The sequence below is a fragment of the Taudactylus pleione genome, unplaced genomic scaffold, assembly GCF_031769625.1.
Source record: "Taudactylus pleione unplaced genomic scaffold, aTauple2 ptg000386l, whole genome shotgun sequence".
In the NCBI taxonomy this organism is placed as follows: domain Eukaryota; kingdom Metazoa; phylum Chordata; class Amphibia; order Anura; family Myobatrachidae; genus Taudactylus; species Taudactylus pleione.
In genome coordinates, this window is record NW_028284787.1 from 7,352,947 (window position 1) to 7,374,429 (window position 21,483).

General features: G+C 44.6%; 1 protein-coding gene across 2 annotated transcripts in view; it reads right to left on the reverse strand.

The window, feature by feature from the left end:
• SLC6A19 (solute carrier family 6 member 19) overlaps positions 1-21,483 on the reverse strand; it is a 152,966-nt gene that overhangs the window by 20,834 nt on the left and 110,649 nt on the right. For both annotated transcript variants that reach the window (XM_088445644.1, XM_088445645.1), the window contains one exon: positions 14,051-14,255. In XM_088445644.1, the coding sequence (XP_088301770.1) occupies positions 14,051-14,255 (205 nt within the window). The remainder of the gene's footprint in view (positions 1-14,050; positions 14,256-21,483) is intronic.

A 21,483-nucleotide genomic window follows, 5' to 3' on the forward strand; every position in this document is an offset into this window, starting at 1 on the left:
CCAGTACACAATCTGGACCTGATTTAGAACCTTGCACAATGCCAATGCTAATGGAGTTAAGCAATATTTATCATCTGCGCATGCTCCAAAATTTCTAAACACCCCTGCGGAGCATGTAGCACACTGTGTGTATGCACACAAATGGTGCTTTTGTGATCGAGACCCACAGTATCAGGGAAAAGTGATGGGTGATCCTGTATGGTGACTGGGAGGAGGAAAGAAATGCACACAAATATGGTTTGTGTAATGGGCGTGTTACGCGAGTGTCAGTGAGATTGACTGTGTACACAGATGCACAGCCGCAGGCACAGGAGGCCATGGTCAGACGGAGAAACTGCACCTGCCATAGGGGTAGTGCGACTGATGGTGGCATATATGGATGCACCACTCTGTATTACAGTGTGCACGGGCGCTTGATAGTGCATTCGGCAGCACTAATGTAGACAAGGGAAACAGTTTGTAGCGATATTTGTATAAAGTGGCAGGTGGATGACCACCACTAGACGCTGCTGCATGCGCTTCTCCATCTGACTCAGAATCAGGCCTTATACCACATTTTAGTACCCCCGGAAAACACTATGTCACATTATTTTACATCCTAGTGCCCCCGATGCACATTATAGTGCCCACCGATACACATTATGCCACATTGTAATGTGCCAATACACAGTGCCACATTGTGGTGCCCCCACAACACACATTATGCCACATTGTAGTGCCGCTAATACACATTATGCCACAATGAAACCCACTTTATCAGGGAATTTTCTATATCAATCCAAGTTAGAACCCCCACCCACTCACAGCTGTTGTTGAACAACAGTTTTGTAGGGCATCAGCTGCAATGCCAGCATGTGGCGCACATCTCAGCCACTGGCAGAAGTGAGTGAGGGTAAACGGTGTGGTGGACGATAAAAGTGTAAAAATTTGTCCAAGTATGTGCCCCTGAGGGTACCACACTCCCCATACTTAGTTTAAGTCCATGACAGGATGGAACCACCCCCCTGGTCCTTCAAGCCGCTTTATACTGCAGTGGGCCAGCTGATGCTAATTCTCTGAACCAGCGTCAATGAAACTAGCAGAACGCCTGAGAACGTTCACAACTGGGGCGCGAGCGAGGAGCAGAAAGGGGTAGGACAAAGCAGACATATCTGTGCAGCTTCACAGAGAAAGGAAATCTAGAATCTGACTGAATATGGCAGGGGTAGGCATGGTCCAACAGGTTTGTCCCCGCTCTGTGTCAATGAGGTTCACCCTGCCAGTACAGCACCATCCTCTCTGCTCACAGACCTGCCAGTGTTTGTGCCAAAGCACAGAAACTCAAGGGCCCCATACATCTGCGACGGATCGTCGAGATATAGCGATCCTGTAACCCGGCATCGCAGGATCGCTGAGATCCAACATATTTGAATTTCACAGATATGCTGATCACAATCCAAAAATTATCGTGATTGGCAGATCGGTGAAATTTAACATGTGAAATTTCACCGATCCTGCGACGGATAGCGGAACATGGACGAACACCAGTCAGCATTTCCGAATGGCGTTTCCGATCCCATAGCTACATCGTGACAATCTGTTGCAGATGTATGGGGACCTTAACACAGCAAGATCTATTGGCTATAGCGTTAACTATGGAACTTGCTCATTTTGAAAAAGTTGCTACCCCCTATAGTGTAAAAGATGGGCTATAGCACGTAATGGTGAACCCACACACATATAAAGCATACAGTCAGGTCCATAAATATTGGGACATTGACAGAATTTTCATATTTTGGCCTCTATTCACCACCACAATGGCTTTGAAATGAAACAAACAAGATGTGATTTAACTGCAGACTTTCAGATTTAATTTGAGGGTAATTACATTCAAATCAGGTGAACGGTGTAGGAATTACAACGGTTTCTATATGTGCCTCCCACTTTTTAAGGGGCCAAAAGTAATGGGACAAACTAAACAATCCTAAATCTAACTTTCACTTTTTAATACTTTGTTGCAAATCCTTTGCAGGCAATTACAGCCTGAAGTCTGGAATGCATAGACATCACCAGACGCTGGGTTTCATCACTGGTGATGCTCTGCCAGGCCTCTACTGCAAATGTCTTCAGTTCCTGCTTGTTCTTGGGGCATTTTCCCTTCAGTTTTGTCTTCATCAAGTGAAATGCATGCTCAATCGGATTCAGGTCAGGGGATTGACTTGGCCATTGCATAACATTCCACTTTTTAGCCTTAAAAAACTCTTTGGTTGCTTTTGCAGTATGATTCGGGTCATTGTCCATCTGCACTGTGAAGCGCCGTCCAATGAGTTCTGAAGCATTTGACTGAATATGAGCATATAACAGTTCAGAATTCATTCTGCTGCTTTTGTCAGCAGTCACATCATCAATAAATACAAGGGAACCAGTTCCATTGGCAGCCATACATGCCCACGCCATGACACTACCACCACCATGCTTCACTGATGAGATGGTATGTTTTGGATCATGAGCAGTTCCTTTCCTTCTCTTCTCTTCCCATCACTCTGGTACAAGTTGATCTTTGTCTCATCTGTCCATAGGATGTTGTTCCAGAACTGTAATGGCTTTTTTAGATATTGTTTGGAAAACTCTAATCTGGTCTTCCTGTTTTTGTGGCTCACCAATGGTTTGCATCTTGTGGTAAACCCTCTATATTCACTCTTGTGAAGGCTTCTCTTGATTGTTGACTTTGACACATATATATCTACCTCCTGGAGAGTGTTCTTAATTTGGCCAACTGTTGTGAAGGGGTTTTTCTTCACCAGGGAAATAATTCTTTTGTCATCCACCACAGTTGTTTTCCTTGGTCTTCCAGGTCTTTAGGTGTTGCTGAGCTCTCTGGTGCATTCTTTCTTTTTAAGAATGTTCCAAACAGTTGATTTGGTCACACATAATGTTTTTGCTAACTCTCTGATGGGTTTGTTTTGATTTTTCAGCCTAATGATGGCTTGCTTCACTGATAGTGACAGCTCTTTGGATCTCATATTGAGAGTTGACAGCAACTGATTCCAAATGCAAATGTCACACCTAGAATCATCTCCAAACCTTTTACCTGCTTAATTGATAATGAAATAACGAGGGAATAGCCCACACCTGTCCATGAAATAGCTTTTGAGATGATAGTCCCATTACTTTTGGCCAGTTAAAAAGTGGGAGGCACATATTGAAACTGTTGTAATTCCTACACCGTTCACCCGATTTGGATGTAATTACCCTCAAATTAAATCTGAAAGTCTGCAGTTAAAGCACATCTTGTTTGTTTCATTTCAAAACCATTGTGGTGGTGAATAGAGGCCAAAATTCTGTCAATGTCCCAATATTTATGGACCTGACTGTATAAAATATACATATATATATATATATATATATTCATTTATGCATATATACATAATAGTTGTGTAAGGCTATCACATGTTCTCAATGCACGAACCCCAACTATTCCCAGCCTTTGGATCGGGCCTGCTGCTGGAGTAACTGAGGGAGCCCGGGGTGTTGGGAAGGAGCTGCAAAGGGGTAGACGGGGGATTAGGATGGAGCCATGGCAGGGAGGGGGGTGGATGGAGTCACAATGAAGTAGGAGTCCTGGAGGAGGCCAGCAGAAAGATGGTGGGGCAGAGCAGAGGGGAGACAGAGCTGGCTTGGCAGTCAAACTGGAATATATACATTATATATATATATATATATATATATACACACACAAACAGTATCTCTTTCTATGTACAAACACTGCATATATACATCACATTATCCACACATTTATGAAACTAGATTAAAAAAAAAAATTGTCAGAGGTTGCATACCTTACAGAAGCACTGACTGAGGCTCAGTGATCAGCAGGACATTCTTGATCAGCAGTCAGCGTCTCAGCTGCACTGCAAGATTGATACTGGACAGTCAGTATCAGAAACCCAGCTGGCCCCGTCCCCTTCACAGAAATAAGTTCCTGCTTAGCGGGGTGCAGTGGTGGCAGCAGCACTCATGAAATCACGCGGCGCGGAGGAAGCCCTGAGGGATAGTTAGTGACGCCTTCCTCCGCACCTCACCTCTGGAGAGTCTGGTCGCTGGTGTTTGAACAGCGGGCGGCCAAGGGTGGGAGTGGGAGGATCTCAGTGGGTGGATTTTCAGACGGCCGCTGGCAAGGCAGGCTGGTGCAGCAGTAAAAAAAAAAATGGCTTCAGCAGCACAGCTGATTCTGCTGTGGGCCTATCTTGATGGGCGGCCTGGAGCTGCAGCTCCACCCGGCCCATTGATAATCCGGCCCTGCGTACATCTATAATATGAACTAGACACAACATCATCTCTGCCATCAGAGGACATGACAGCTATCCTACTGATCCACCAGATCCTTCAACAAAATGAACACAAAAGGATCACAGTATTGAAATAACATGAAAGACATGTGACATAAAGTATGACAGAAAAAAAAAATGTCCGGGCCGCACTGTGCATGTTCCACGATACAGAGACTCAAGTGGAAATTGCATGCAATATTGATGGGTGTTTCTGCCTTTCTGGATGGTAACAGGTAGGGGTGGTGGTTATCAGTTTTGGGCATGTCAGTATCAGCAAATGCATCTAAAGACACATTTGCACTGTCACCAGTGACAATGTCATATTAGTACATTCTGTGCCTGCCATAGGCAGAATCACTAAAGTAAGCATAGCTTCCAACAGGTTGGGTACAGAATGCCAGCGCTCAGGATCCCGGTGGTCAGAATCCCAATGCCAGCATCCCGACTGGGTTACATGGCGGACACCTGCATAGAATACTAACACTAATCTTACCCCTAAACCCAACCATCCCTCCCACCCTGCAGCCTAAACTTCCCCTCACAGACTAACAACAACCCCTAATCTAACCTAACCCTCTCCCTAAGCCGAAAACTTACCGTCGGGATGCAGGCACCGAGATTCTGACTGGTGTCGGGATTCCGGCACTGGCATTCTGAGTGGCGGCATCCCGACCGCTGGGATATGAACTATGGACCTCATTCAGAGTCGGTCGTTGCGGCCGCACGGTCGTAGGGGAAAGGGGCCGGATATGCAAATGAAGCGATCACAAGTTGCGGTCCTAAGATGAAATCGTTAGCTGCACGACCAAGAGTAAGAAGCGGTCGCAAGACTAAATCACGCCCCCTTCTCGATCATAACACACGTCATCTCCTGGGATATAAGGATTAATCGCGACCATCGGGAACCATCGGAGCTGGTCGTAGAGCTTAAGGTTGACCATACACTCTCTTAAGCACTACGATCAAGTCAGTGTACAAACCTCCCATGTCACATGTGCCACGACGCTACTTTGTTAATTATGCACTCCCATTAAACGCCGTTTGCATAATTAGGCACGCCTGCATTCGGATCTCCACTCCCCCGTTTTCAGGCACCTTCCCCTGTTACCACCCAGAAACGGTTCATTCTGTCACTCAAACTAACGACCTGGCTGTGTTCAAGGAGAGAGAAATTTCTGATCGTAACAGCTAGTTTGCGCACGCGCATTGCAAACTTTACGCATGCGCAGTTCAGCGAACATCGGCTGCGTACGACCGTGCGGCCGCAACGACCGACTCTGAATGAGATCCAATATCCCTCCATAGCACCTGCCACAACCATCCTATGAAGTACCAACGTGGAGGCTAAACAGCTAAAATAAAATGTACTACGTCTTTCCTACGACTACAACTTATTTAAAATATAACAATTCTAAACTGTGGCATTTTAAAACCTCAGGTCAATTTGGCTATAGAAGAGGGACAAAGGATTTCTGTGTGGTTTATGGCACCTTTTTTGTACAAATGGATGTTTTTCAAATGTTTCCTTGCCTAGAGAATATATAGTAAACATTACATAAAAAGAACAGAATAAGAATTGTAATAGTTGATCAGTTTTGTCAATTGGGGACTGTCGTTAGATATTGAGAGCCACTAAAAATTATGGGGACAATTTACATATCTGCGATATGCAGCATCTGCGCACATAATGTATAATTATGGGAGAGAATCATTACTCATTTTACTCTGCACCCTTATGGCAATGTGCTGCCATTACCAGCATTCCCATGGCATATCACCAGCATCGTGATCATTTAAATTGCCCCCTATGAATTTTGCTTTTCCTTACTCTGGAATTTGATGGACTCTAAATGGTCCTACAGTAGGTCTATATTCCCTAATACGACTCTCAAGTTCCTTAAATCTCTTTTCTAGCAGACCGATCTGTTCAGGATTTATTCAAACTAAATTATTCACCAACAATAATCCTATATGGTTTGGAGAGGTACTTTAGAAGAGCTTTGGAAAATAAATAATGTACGACTGGACATACATCTAATCTTGTATTTAAAATAATAGAGAAGAGATACTGAGAAGTACAAATGTCATACAGAAATCAAATAGTGGCACTGTGTAACTGATCATTGATAACCCCCCCCCCCCCCCTAATTTAGCCTGTTTATTTCTACACTTGATGCAAAAAAGCTTACAAATACAGTAATCAGTTATATAAAAGCCAATTCATCATAAGCTCAACAACAATTTCAAGATTTCTTTTGAGTCCTAGGGGTACATTTACTATGGTTCGATTTTGTTTTCTGTTCGATTTTTAGTTACAGCGCTACTGAGACTGGATGCTGTGGCGACAGCGGTACAGAGGTTGGACGCTGTAGTAACAGCAGAAATGAGGCTGAACACTGTGGTGACAGTGGTACTGTGGCTGGACACTGTAGTGACAGTGGTACTGTGGCTGGACACTGTATTGACAGTCGTACTGTGGCTGGAAGCTGTAGTGACAGCAGTACTGAGAGTGGACGCTGTGGTAACAGCTTTACTGAGGTTGGCGCTGTAGTGACAGCAGAACTGAGGACTGCACTGAACATGGGTGAAATGTCGAGGACGCATTTCTGCTCACTGAAGTGGCAAATGGTTCGCAGACAGGCGAGATGTTGGGAGCACACTTCTGCACAATGAGGTGGCAAAGGATCCGCAGACAGGCGAGATGTACTGGACGCACCTGCACAACGAGGTGGCAAAGGATCCGCAGACAGGCGAGATGTACTGGACGCACTTCTGCACAACGAGGTGGCAAAGGATCCGCAGACAGGCGAGATGAACTGGACGCACTTCTGCACAATGAGTAGGCACTGGTAGGTACAGGGAAAACACAAGGAAGGACCTGGAACGAGATCTTCAGTAACACAAGTGAACTACAACATTGCTCAGGCAACTTCCTGTGGTCCGCAGTCTGGCTTTATCCCCTGCAGTAGCAGATCATTGGTGGATAGCAACAGCTGACCATCACCATGCTACCATTGGGTATGGAGTCGTCAGGTGATGCAAACAGTCATGGCCGCAACCACGAAGGCAACCCCAGAAACCAGGCACGGAGCAGTCCAAGGCAGTTCACATGGCACTAGGTAGAATACTCAGCATGTACCCTTCAGTGCAGCTGACGTCTGACCCCACAGGAGATCAGGGGAAGCTGGTGCAAAGGTGAGTAATGGCCAATCCTAGGCCGCAACCTGGCAGTACCCCCCCTTTCAGGTTGGACTCCGAACACCACCATGTGCGCCAAAGTACAAAAGAATCCTTGACTCGAAGAAATTCTGATTGAATATCAAGATACACAACTTCCAAAACATCTTCCAGGTGATCTCCCAAAGCTCCAGATACGAGGAAGTTCCAAAACACCAGTAGAAACTGATAAATAGAATTAAAAAAATGAATTTGTCACAGAAAGGTTGGTCATAAAGAATTTATTGATTTTTCTTCTTCCTACGGGATCATCGAGGACCATTCAAAGAAGGAGAAGACTTAAGTTGAAAAGGATCCTTAACGGGATCTACCAAAAACTGTACAGTATTTTGTCATGCTCAGGATCGTAATCCGAATCCATGTTGTACAGTAATTCATCATACTAATGACTCCTTGAGATTTTTTCTTTTGGACTGATTGTTCAAGAACTTAAAGAAGTGCATCTGAGCTTAATGGTAGAAGATGGTACTCTAGGGCTAGGGACTTCGTTGAGGCAAGAGCCCACGGGTGGACTTGGGAGAATCTTTTGACAATGGCAGTACTAAAAGCTACCATATTCAGAAGGATTGGGGACCTTATTCAGAGGCGGCCGCCTCGATGTTTTGCCAGTGCGCATGCGCACGAGGGAGCCGGCTCCCTCGTGTGCATGTGTGAGACCCGCTACGACCGACAGCGCCGGTCGTAGCGGGTCTCTTTCCAAAGGGGGCGAGCTGTCGATGTTGAGTGACAGCTCGCCCCGTTTGGAAGGCGGGCCGGGGGGTGGCAGCCCAAATGGAGGCGTTCCCATGGGAATGCCTGCCATTTGGGGGAGGCCCCACTGATGTCACTAGTGATGTCAGTGGAGAGCTTCCGGCTCTGACAGAGCCAGAAGCTCTCCGGGGCTTACGACAAGTGAGACCCTACCCTAGGGTCTCGTCGTAAGCCCCGATGGTCGCGATGGTCTCTGACCATTGCGACCATCACCCGAGCGGTCGTTAGAGCTGTGGGTGTTAACCCACAGCCTAACGACCGCAACAGAGGCGGGCGGTCAGGATGCAAGCGGCCGCCCAGTTTCTGAGCGACCGCTTGCATCCTCCGACCGCCTCTGAATGAGGCCCTGGATCTCGAGATTCCATTAATAGGGTAGCCCATTCCAACGCCTGTCCTCTAACACCAGAGAGAAGAAATTTAACGATACTTGTTGGAATAACACCACTAGAAGGATCGGTTCTCATAATGACCTCAAAATATTGGAGTACCTCAAAATAGTGTGTCAAGTTTCCATCAAAATGAATGCAATTAGGAGTACTAGGAGAATTTAGATCTGCTGGTTCATACTTTGCCGGCGGAAGGAGATTGGCAGATTTAGATTCACTAGAATTTACACAAGTCTTAGTTGAAATTTTTCTTGAAGTGTTTGAAAAGGCTGGACTAAATTTCTTAATTACCGCTTCACTAAAAGCTACTAAATCTAAAAGTACTGGGTCTTTAGATTTGTAAATAGGTTCAACCCAATCCCAAGCTTCACCTTGAAAAGACTAGATGATAAACTCTACGACGGTAGGCTTGATTCCCAATGACGGAGAGGACTTCATAATAGCAAGGTATGGATCTATTAAAGCATAATATTGTGCTACATCTCTATTACAGCAAATATCAGAAGGATCCTGGGTGATACATACAGGCGCAACAGTGAATCTCTTAACTGAAGGGGTATAGAAATGATTGTCTCATGCAAAACACTGGAAGCTTTCTCCTTGAGTAAGGACACGAAGGTCCCAGCTTGGGGTGCGAGACATGAGATGGAGTACCCTTCCTGGGATATGAGGCTTATTAAATCTTTACCACATAGTAAACAACAAGCATTCTCCTCTTGAGAAATTAAACTTAAATTCCCCACCTGGGGTATGGAACTTGAATTCCCCTCCTTGGGTATGAGACATGTGAGCCCCTGCTGGGGTGTGAGACTTGAGACCTCCTCTTGGGGTTAGAGACCTGAAACCCCTTCCTGTAAGACTTGAACTCCTTGTTTGAGGCTCAAGACTTAACTTCCCCACCTGGGAGACATCCTCTGAAACCCCCTCCTGGGGTGTAACACTTGAAAACCCTTGCTGGGGTATGAGACTTGAAACCCCACCTTGGGGTGAGAGATTAGAAACCCCCTTCTTGGGTGTGAGACTTGAGACCCTTCCTGGGGTACACAACTAGTAACCTCCTCCAGAGGTACGATTCTAGAAACCCCCTTCTAGGGTGTGGTACTTGAAATCCCCTCCTGGGGTGAGAAACTCAAAACCCCCTCCTGGGGTATGAGACTTGCAACCTCCTCCCAAAGTATGAGACTTGAACCCCCTTCTTGGGGTGAGAGACTAAAAACCCCCTTCTGGGGTGTGAGACTTGAGACCCCCTTCTGGGGTACACAACTAGTAACCTCCTCCAGAGGTATGATACTTGAAACCCCCTCCTGGGGTGTGGTACTTGAAACCCCCTCCTGGGGTGAGAGTCTTGAAACCCCCTTTCCTGGGGTATGAGAGTGGTAACCTCCTCTTGAAGTATGGGACTAGAACCCCCTTCTTGCGGTGAAAGACTCAAGGCCCCCTCCTGGAGTACAGGACTTGACACTCACTGTTAGAGTATGGGACCTAAAACGCCCTCCTGGGGAAGCTGACTTGGCTTTTCCTTTTGGGGTAAGGAACATGAAACCACCTCTTGGAATGCAAGAACAGAGACTCCCTCCTGGGGTGAGTGACTCAAAACCCTCTCTTGGGGTATGAAACTTGAAAACCCCTCTTGGGGTATAATACTTGAAAACGCCTCCTGGAGTATAACACCAGAAGACCCCCTCCTGGGGAAAGAAACTTAAAACCCTTTCTTGGGGCGTGAAACTTGAAACAAAGGCCCCTTCTTGGGGCATAAGACTCGAAACGAAGGCCCCCTCCTGGAACGTGTAACTTGAAAGAGAAACCCCTTCCTGGGACATGAAACTTGAAACGAAGGCCCCCTCCTGGAGCGTGAAAATTTAAATAGAAGCCACCTCCTGGGGCGTGAAACTTGTTAACCCCTCCTGGGGTATGAAATCCAAACCCCTCTTGGAGTGTGAGGCTAGAAACCCTCTCCTGGGGCACGACCCCTATAAACCCCTCCGAGGGAACAAGACTTGAATTCCTCGCTAGAGGTCAGCGACTCGAATTCCCCATCTGAGGCTCATAACTTGGTACCCTCTCCTGGGGTGTAAGACCTGCAACCCCCTCTTAGGGTGTAAGACTTGAAAACCCCAGCTTGGGTATGGGACTCAGAACTCCTTCCCGGGAAAGTTGATTGACTTTTTTTCTTGGGGTACCAAACGTGAAACCCCCTTTTGGAGTGCAAGATCAGAGGCTCCCTCCTGCGGTGGTAGACCCAAAACCCCCTCTCGGGGTATGAAACTCGAAATGATGACCTCTTCCTGGGATGCACAATCTGTAGCCCTTCTTGGGGTGTAGCACTTGAAATTTCCTCTCGGGGTGAGAGACTCGAAACCCCTTTCTGGGGTACAGGACTTGAAACTAGAGAGTTTAAGTCTGGTTTATTGAATAACTCTTTAGGAACAACTGACTGAAGACCTCCTACATTCCCTAGACAAGGAAAGAAACATCTTGTAGCTGGGCCCCAGTTATAAATTTACTTGAAACGCGTTCCCTTTTTGTTTGAAACTGCAGGAGTAGAGATCACCAGTGGTGACAGGGAAGAACTGGAAGCTTTGTCTTCAAGGAATACACCCTTGTCCCCATCTCTTGCAGGACGAAGTGCACAGTCTATAATAAAACGGTCATCATAACTGCAATACAGGCATAGATGTAGTTCCTGGCGGCGCTGATGTTCGCTCTCCAAAAGTTTGGGGTGCAGGAAGCTTTGATGTCTTACTCCTGCCTCCCTGACGGTAATGTAAGATAATCAGGGGTGGCACCAGAGAACTTAGAAATAATTTGGAATATTCTGGGGAGGAAACGTTGGAGTTATTCCAAAACTTGACTAAAACTTATAAGGAGGTTATGCTCACTGGAAACCGTTGCCGATGTAGACAGGGGATCCCCGGAAGATAGACTCGAAGACTTAAAGCTTTCACCTGCCATAGAGGAGAGTGGGCTGAGAGTCTCAGAAGATCCGGGCACAGGAGATTTAGTCGGTGGCCTCGAAAAGTAGCTGGAGATGATACAGAAGAAGCAAAAAATTTTTTTTTAATATTCCTGAAAATTCTTGCAGGTGTTGCTCCACAACCCGCAGAAATGTTTCATGAGCCTCCATTCGAGAGAGCAACTCAAAAAACCCCACCTTATCTTCCAACCCGGTGGCTTGCATATTTTTGGGGCTGAGCAAACTGTCATGACCGGCTGTATGGAATCCCCTGCTGTAGTGACAATGATACTGAGGCTGGGTGCTGTAGTGACAGCAGTACTGAGACTGGATGCTGTGGTAACAGCGGTACTGGGGTTGGCGCTGTAGTGACAGCAGAACTGAGGATTGCACTGAACATGGGTGAAATGTCGAGGACGCACTTCTGCTCAACAAAGTGACAAATGGTTCGCAGACAGGCGAGATGTTAGGAACACACTTCTGCACAATTAGGTGGCAAAGGTTCCGCAGACAGGCAAGATGTACTGGACGCACTTCTGCACAACGAGGTGGCAAAGAATCCGCAGACAGGCGAGATGAACTGGACGCACTTCTGCACAACGAGTAGGCACTGGTAGGTACAGGGAAAACACAAGGAAGGACCTGGATCGAGATCTTCAATAACACAAGTAAATGACAATATTGCTCAGACAACCTTCCAGTGGTCCGCAGTCTGGCTTTATCCCCTGCAGTAGCAGATCATTGGTGGACAGCAACAGCTGACCACCATCATGCTACCATTGGGTATGGAGTCGTCAGGTGATGCAAACTGTCATGGCCATGATGGCAACCGCAAAAACCATGCTTAGAGCAGCCCAAGGCAGTTCAATGGCACTGGGTAGAATACTCAGCACGTACCCTCCGCTGCACCTGATGTCTGACCCCACGGGAGATCAGGGGAAGCCGACGCAAAGGTGATTAACGGCCGATCCTAGGCCGCAACCTGACAGCATGAAGCAGTTCTATTCATTTGGGACTTTGAAGTTTGTTTTGGAGTGGGATTTGCTGTTCGATTTGGACATGAACATGCAAAATCGAACAGCAAATTCCTTCTTAAACAAGATCGAATTTGAGTTGAAAATCAAAAGCAAAATCCATTCTTAGTATATTTGAGATTTGCTAAGGGATTTGCTGTTCAAGTTCAATTCGATCTCAGGAGATTTCAGAGATTTCAAAGATTCATAAAAATTAATCTCTAATCGAACTTTAGTAAATTTACCCCCTACAGTTTAGATAAATTATATTTGTATGTGATTTGTAAATGATAGTTGCATGGGAGCATATTAACTTAGCCCGGGGGTTTTACTCCGTGGCTAATTGTCAACCCTGATTAATTCAATTGTTTGCCACATCCATATGCATTAGATCCCAACACAGATATTTCCTCACATCTCCTGGGGCTGCGGGGTAAAATATGCATTAAGTTCCCCCTCTGGTAGTAAACACATGGGGTTACACACAATTCCAGCATTTAACATGGAATCTATGGATTAAAATATTCTAACAGCAAGTTACCGTGCAGGGAAATTGACTAATAATCGAATAGATCTGTGTATTAACCACAGAGCTGTCCTTGAGCTGAAAACACCGCTGGTAATAGAATCTGCCCCATGGACTATGTATAAATGGAAGGGCTAAATGGCTGATGTTTATCATGATTTTTATCTTTCTATTTGCAGTACTGTTTTATTTCCTAAGTGGGCTCTTGCTATGGTTTGTTACATAGAAACATAGAATTTGATGGCAGTAAGACCCACTTGGCCCATCTAGTCTGCTCTTTAAATGGCATAATTATAACGTATTCTGGCCTGACACTGCAATCTTATATGCCAAAGGGGCACGGGTTACCTTGAGCAATAACCTATACACAGATAATGGCACTTCATTGTTCACTTGAAGTATTTAAAGGACAACAAGCCATCTAGCTTTTCCGGGGGTTGCATAGCATTAATACAACAACTTCTATATACAGGTTGAGTCTCCCATATCCAAAATTCTTGGGACCAGGGGTATTTTGGATAACGGAATATTCTGTATTTTGGAATATTTGCATATCATAATGAAATATCTTGGGAATGGGACCCCAGTATACACACAGAATGCATTTATGTGTTATATACACCTTATACACAAAGCCTGAAGGTAATTTTATACAATATTTTTAATAATTTGTGCCTTAGACAAAGTTTGTGTACATTGAACCATCAAAAATCAAAGGTTTCATTATCTCAGTCATGCCAAAATAATTCCATTTTACGGAATATTCCGTATTCGGAATATTTGGATATGGGAGACTCAACCTGTATCATATTTTCATAAGTCTGCCCTGTTTATATCTATACAGAATAACTTTAGATAAGTAAGTTAACACATACCTGTCACAGCTTCTTTTGGCCACGATTTTGGTATTATTTTGAGATCCATCAATGGTACTAAAACACCTTCCATATTACCAAACATGGAGGAAAGCCCTAAGCAAAAGAGCATGATGAAGAACAGAACAGACCAGAGAGGTGATACTGGCATTTTTGTTATGGCTTCAGTGAATACGATGAAAGCTAGTCCTGTTCCTTCCACACCCTACAGAGGGGACAAAATTATATCAGTGAGATTTTTTTTTAGTTATAAGGTAAACGTTACTCATACAGAACAAAAATAACTACATGAAGGAAATACAAATACAATAATAACTTATATTAAGTACTTACTTTCCATGTACTGATCATCCATTTATTTACTTGAACAAGGCTTTTTTTTTAAATTATTTGTATTATGTCCTCATCTTTCCAGATAATGAGAGCTGGCATGAGTTATCTTTCTCTATTCAGGAGGCCAAGTAATAAGCTGATAGTTACATCACATGGGGTGCACTTTCATGTAGAATGAGCCTCTCAGAGATGTAGTACCCAATGTACCGGACTCAGCTGATGATGGGTCTGACTCAGAGGTGAACGCAAATCCCATCGTGACTGCTATTCTGTATTCAGCGGACTTGCGAAAATATGCTAATGAGTGAGGTGAAGTCTTCAAAACATTGGTCACACATTGGAACCTCTGATCAAGCCTATGCTATCTTAGAATGAGCATCTCACCTAAGACACCGGGGGCTCTCCATCTGCATGCAAATTTGCAGTGGCTGACTAGGGTGCGCCCAGAAAATGGTCTCAACATACCTGTGTTTTTCTAGCCACAACCTGTTACCTCCTCCAAATGCTGTTGCTCACTTTACAAAATAAATCCTCTCTGCAAATGCTGCTGCAAACCAAATGCTGCGTGTGCGCAGTGCGGCTTTGGCGCTTGCTCAGTAGCAAAAAATCACTCCACTGCATCCAACATTAACATAGCGTCCACCATTGAATCAGGCCCAATGGATCATAGAGTCAGGAGAGAAGTTCTAATTTGCAGTATATCAGCCGTGTGCATTGCAAACTGTTATGCCTATAAATGATCACTGGAATATTACTGTCAAAAAAGTACTTTGATCCTGTATAAACTGGATATGAGTCAGAGATGTACGCTAATACCGCCGGTGCTGCATCTTTGTATGCAGATACTGTGCGAAAATATCTAAATGTTGCAAACACCGAGGAATGTATTGAGACGCCCATCTGCAGCTTTTCAAATCCCAGCATCTGCGTAAAAAAGATGCATCGGTCGCAGATCATTAGATTATCAGTCTTCTGAGTAACCCTATGAATACTTAGAATGCCGATGGAACTAAGATGCCGGAACCATTTATACAGCATACAAAGACGCAGTTGCTGGCTCAATTTATATAGTGGCTATATTAATTAATGGTGCGACCAATATATGCGTGTTCTATAAATGTTGATGATTAGGTTACAAATTTGACTTTCCTCTGACTCATCTTAATATCATCTTAAAAAAATATATATATATTTACCAAATTATATTACAGAGATGTCTTTGTTCATCTAGCCTCAATACGCTATGCAGTGTGATAAGCCTGGCGTGAGTGAGCCGCCAGGTCCCGTGCAACTCTGCTAGCGTTGGGTGTCTTCTCTTTCCAGAAATGCATACAAGTCACAATGCACCAGGACACTGTGCTGATTCTATTCATATGCGACACTTGTATATCTGTGCGCGACTAATGGCCTCATTCACCAATGCACGCATGTGTAGAAAGGGTCCTGCGTGATTGCCTGACGCCTCCTGTAGCATTAACATACTTGCAAGAATGGAATTGCAAATCTGCTTGCGTGCATCTTTGCAATTTGGTTCACTGCTGAATCATGCCCTGAGACTGTACACAGAACTTGGCGTGGAAAAAAAAAGCTACATCAAGCACTTTGTATGCTAATTGAGAGACTCAGTCGGACACAGATATACAAGTGTCACATATTACATAAATCAACACAGTCTCCTGGTGCGTCCTAGTCACATCGTATTGCAACTAAGACGCATTTTCGTCAAAACAGATGCAAAAAACATGCCCAGCGCTAGCAGAGTCTCACAGGACTAGACGCACCGGGAGGGGCTGTTTGGTATTACTGCTGCCAAGATGAGAGAGGACACATCTGTACTTCGATCTTGACTAAAATTTATTGCCTGGCTTACTTATTGTCTGACCTTTGTACTCATATTAATTGATTTCAACATTCCCATTAAAACCCCACTATATCTGCTGTCAGGAAACTTTGTATTCTCCAATATCTGCTCAAACTTTTGTCTCTCTTGTTTGGCTTTCCTACACTGACCCACAACCCCCCTAACATCAGCATTAACTCACAGCTCAAACTTTTGTCTCTCTTGTTTGGCTTTCCTACACTGACCCACAACCCCCCTAACATCAGCATTAACTCACAGCTCATGATCTACCACCCAAATCCACAGTGGCACAGTAATAAATAAATGTTCTTGACCCAATTCACTTCTCAACTTCACTAAAACTACTCCTTTTTCCTATAACTGCCCTGTCCTGTCATGATTGGCTGCCAGTCTTTTCACAACAACAAATTCACTTCAGGCCTAGACAAGCAGCTGCTCTAGCTACCACACTCAAGTCACTGGAAATCCAAGTCTCAGTCATGGTACACTATAAATCTTGCTCATATGGCTCATAGTTAAACTTCCTCCACTATAAATTCATTCTGTCATCTTACAGCATTGCCATTTTACTTGCGAAGCACATTAGTTTAATTTTGATTATCCATTCAGTCTTCTAACCCCCTACACCTCATTGACACCTTCATCTCACTTATCTGCCCACCTAAACACCCTCCCCTTCTTCCCTCACAGTCCATGATTTTGCATGACACCTATGCAAACCTGAACTGGAGTGGCTATCTGGCACTTCTGGAAAATTGCCTGATGGGCTGGTCCGGACTGAAACTTGGCCGAGCTGCTCAACCAGGAAACTGAGAGACAGGGTGTGTGGCAGCCCACACACAAAGAATAATGCCAGGGCCAGGGGCTTCTTAAGAGAGGAGGGAACCCGTGTGCCACCGCAGAAGCAGTAGGCTCTGGGCACCAGAGTGTGCCCAGAGTCTACTGCGCATGCGAAGAATGCCGGAAAAATGCGTCCATTTTCCGGTGTTCTGTGCAGTGCTGACAAATTACGTGGGACCACTGACAGTTATTCCAATTGGCAAGATATCTCCTCATGTCATGCATCACAACACTCAACCAAATTCTTTAATCAATCTTAATACACACTCTAAGAGGGGTATTCAATATGAAACGTTAACTTCACTGTCGAAGTTAAAGTTTCATATCGGAGTTTTTACCTCCGTTAAAGTATCGGGCGCGCTCCCGCTTATCCCCGTATTCAATATAAAATTAACGAAAACGGGAAACTCCGAAGTTGGATTTGCGTAAAGTTACGAATTTTTCATTAAAAAAATTGTGAGACCCCCCTAAAGTTGTAAAAACATGGGGGATCACTATGGGTACCCCCGTTTTAACCTTTAAATGAAAGTCGGGAATTTAAATAGCCGCAGCAGGTGTTTTTTTCCCGACATTGAAGAAGTGTTGCAGAAGAGCACTTAGGTTATTTTTTTTTATTTTTAAGTGGTCCCATCAAATTTGGGGTACATGAAAATGGGTACTAGCATATTTTTAAGTCCCTAAAGTAAGTTTTTAAAAATTCTGCATTTGTGCACCTGCCGCTATAAATCTATTCTAGAAAACATCTGCCGCATACTTGCAGAATAGCCCTGAACCTATTTCCCTATTGTTAGACAATTTTTTCCCATTTTTTTTTTTTTCACCCCAAATTTTACATTCATTTTTTGGGGTGTCCCTATTTTTTTTTTTTGACACAGTTCTTTTTTAAATGTCATTCCCAGGGGTGCAGGCTATTTTTTTTAAGCCTGCACCCCTAAACCCCAATTCTGCACTTTTTTTCGACACCTATTCAATGATGGAAATTTATCCCCGTTTTTTATCAAAGACTTTTCAAAACTGCGATAAGTCTTTGAAATTGAATACGGTGTAAAAGTAAAACCTGCGATAATGACGTCATACCTCCGATATTAACGCAAAAACGATGTTATCGCTCCCATATTGAATACCCCTATAAGTCCATTTTCCCTGATAACCAGGACAAATTTTATTCATCTCGTCTTGCATACAACCTGCCTCCTCAAACCCATTTGCTCTTAACTTTTCACCTTCCCCTCTCCACAACGTGCTCATTGTCTTCATTAACCTATCTTTCTACAATGGCACATTCCATCATTACACCATCCTTTACACACAAACTCATCTCACCAATCCTAAATCAATTATCTCTAGTCTAAATCCAGCCTCTGTCCATTCAGTGCCCCTTCTCCTCTACTCCCGTTTGCCTCCAAACTATTGAGCAATGTGTGTACTGTACAACCATCTATCCCAATTTCTATTCTCTCTTTCATTCCCTTCTAATGTCTTTGCAGACACTCTCTGTAACCTTCCACCTTTCACTAATGTTATCACTGATCTATTTACAGCACAGTTAAAGGGTAACTATTCCATACTGATCATCCTGGGTCTCAATGCTGATTTTTCACCACTGATTACTACCATGCACACCTGTTATTGTGTAAATCTTCATGACACAGTTTTACCTCCCTTGATATGTGTGTGTGTGACCCCTTTGTTTTTAATATCGACTGTGAGATGTATGTTTGAGGGATATTAGTCAATTCCACCATTATTGTCACATGCTATGCTGACGATGTCCTTTAAGTTAAGAAAACACAGTTTACACAAAGGGCTTGATTCAGGGATGCACGCAATGCCCATCGCTGGTGAGATTCCGTACGCAACGGATGTGCAAAATTATGCTAATGACTCAGCCGCCGTCATCTGCACAGAGATGTCCACCTGCAGTGTCTCACATCTGCAGCTTACTGACAACAGCAAAAACATCAGAAACATAGGTTGCGTATCGATCGCACATTACACCTCTGAGCAACCCTATGCTGTCTCAGAATGTCCGTCTTACCTAAGAGGTCAGGGCCTCTCCAGCTGAGACCAAATTCGCAGAGGCTCACTAGGGCACGTCCAGATAATAGTCCCAACATGCTTGCGTTTTTCTAACAACCCCTTTTACCTCCCCCAAACACTGAATACCTGTCACTCACTTTGCAAATAAATCCTCTCTGCGACCACCGTCGCTAATCCACTGCCACGCATGTGTAGTGCAGCTTTGATGCATACGTAGTGGCAAAAGAGTTGCTCCACTGCTTCCGAGATAGACATTGTGTACATCTATGAATCGGGCCCAAAGTCTCTTACAGACGCAATACCTCTGTTTCTGTGAGTGCAGTATACTCAGCTTCAATGGTGGATAAGGCAACAGTAGGCTGTTTTCTGCTAGCCCAACTGACGGCTGCACCCACTAATGCAAATAGCTATCCTATGTAGGAAGGCCTATCGTCCTTAGCTGATCTCCAGTCGGCGTCACAGTTGGCTTGTAACTCCAGACTTCTATTTTTTACAAAACTTTAGTTTTAAGGACTTAGGGCCTCATTCAGAGGCGGTCGGAGGATGCAAGCGGTCGCTCAGAAACTGGGCGGCCACTTGCATCCTGACCGCCCGCCTCTGTTGCGGTCGTTAGGCTGTGGGTTAACACCCACAGCTCTAATGACCGCTCGGGTGATGGTCGCGATGGTCAGAGACCATCGCGACCATTAGGGCTTACAACGAGACCCTAGGGTAGGGTCTCACTTGTCGTAAGCCCCGGAGAGCTTCTGGCTCTGTCAGAGCCGGAAGCTCTCCACTGACATCACTAGTGATGTCAGTGGGGCCTCCCCCAAACGGCAGGCGTTCCCATGGGAACGCCTCCGTTTGGGCTGCCACCCCCCCGGCCCGCCTTCCAAACGGGGCGAGCTGTCAATCAACATCGACAGCTCGCCCCCTTTGGAAAGAGACCCGCTACGACCAGCGCTGTCGGTCGTAGCGGGTCTCACGCATGCGCACGAGGGAGCCGGCTCCCTCGTGCGCAGACGCACTGGCAAAACATCGAGGCGGCCGTGCGGTCGTAGACCGTACGTCCGCCTCTGAATAAGTTCTTTACAGTGGTACCTTACAGGTATCTTAAAATGCGTTTTACAGAAAACCAGTGTTCCTTTCCGGAGTTGTTTACAAATTGGTTAAAATGACTGACTGTGTGTAACAACATTTGCATATATCAAAGTTTTTTGGTCTATTTCAGCCTTCGAAGTTGGACACATAGGGCCTTATTCAGAGGTGGATGCTATTTAGATATTCGCACAGTTGAGAGATTACCGGTGGACTGCGCATGCATCTTAGCCACAATGTGCATGCGCGGGAATTGAATTGTGATCAAATGCGACTACAATTGTAGTGAGGATTTATTCACAAGTGATTGACAGACAGGGCCCATTTTGTGGGAAGTGACAGGCAGTGGTGGCATTTTCAGGGAGTTTATCTGCCTACATCTGTGATCCTGTATGCAGAAAATATGGCACCAGTGTCTCAGTCCCCTCAGCCATTCTGGTGAAGACCATCACTGCCTATTTATAAGCAGTTGCTTGGATCTGCAAGGTTGTAGGTGTGCGTTTCTATATATTTCCAGGTGACTGTAGCATTAACATATTTTCGCACACACAGCAGCTGTATACAAATTAGCCTCTGTTAATGCATTAGCGTCCACATCTGAATCAGGCCCATAGCTTTTGTTATTTTTGTCCTTTTGTTGATTGGTGTACTGACAGGTTTAGCATCCATCATATTACATTTGATGAGCGTCGCCTCAATGTAACCTTGTTGGTCAAATGTAACAGTTCCAGCATTCAAATCTTGTACAATTCTTAGACTCAGCAATTGGTGTGCAGGCCCAAGATCTTCAATTTGAACATGTCACTTAGCAAAATCTTCACTTTGGCTATTGGCTTTCTGTCCAGCAAGCAACAAATCATCCACATACAAAACTATGATGAATATGTTATTTTCTCTACATTCATTTTTTGTTTTGGAATCTATAAAGTCAATTTCTAATAACACAATGTCAAGTTTGATGTACCAGCAGTGGCCATTTTGCTTTAGCCAATAGAATGATTTTTTTACATACTTTTCCTTCTGGAAATGCATTAACATTGTAATGTTCAGGTGACGCCATGCAAAATTCTTCAGCTAGCTTACTATTCAAAAAAGCTGAATCAAAGTCTAGTTTGTACAGCAGTAAATCAAACATAGCAGATATAGCAGTGATCACGCACAATCTACTGTACCTTACAACAGGTAAAAAGATCTCCCCGTAGTCAACACCTGTACAGTATTTTGGGTGTTACCCTTGGCAAACAGTTGGGCTTTGTAGTGAGCAAGACTTCCATCTGTGTTT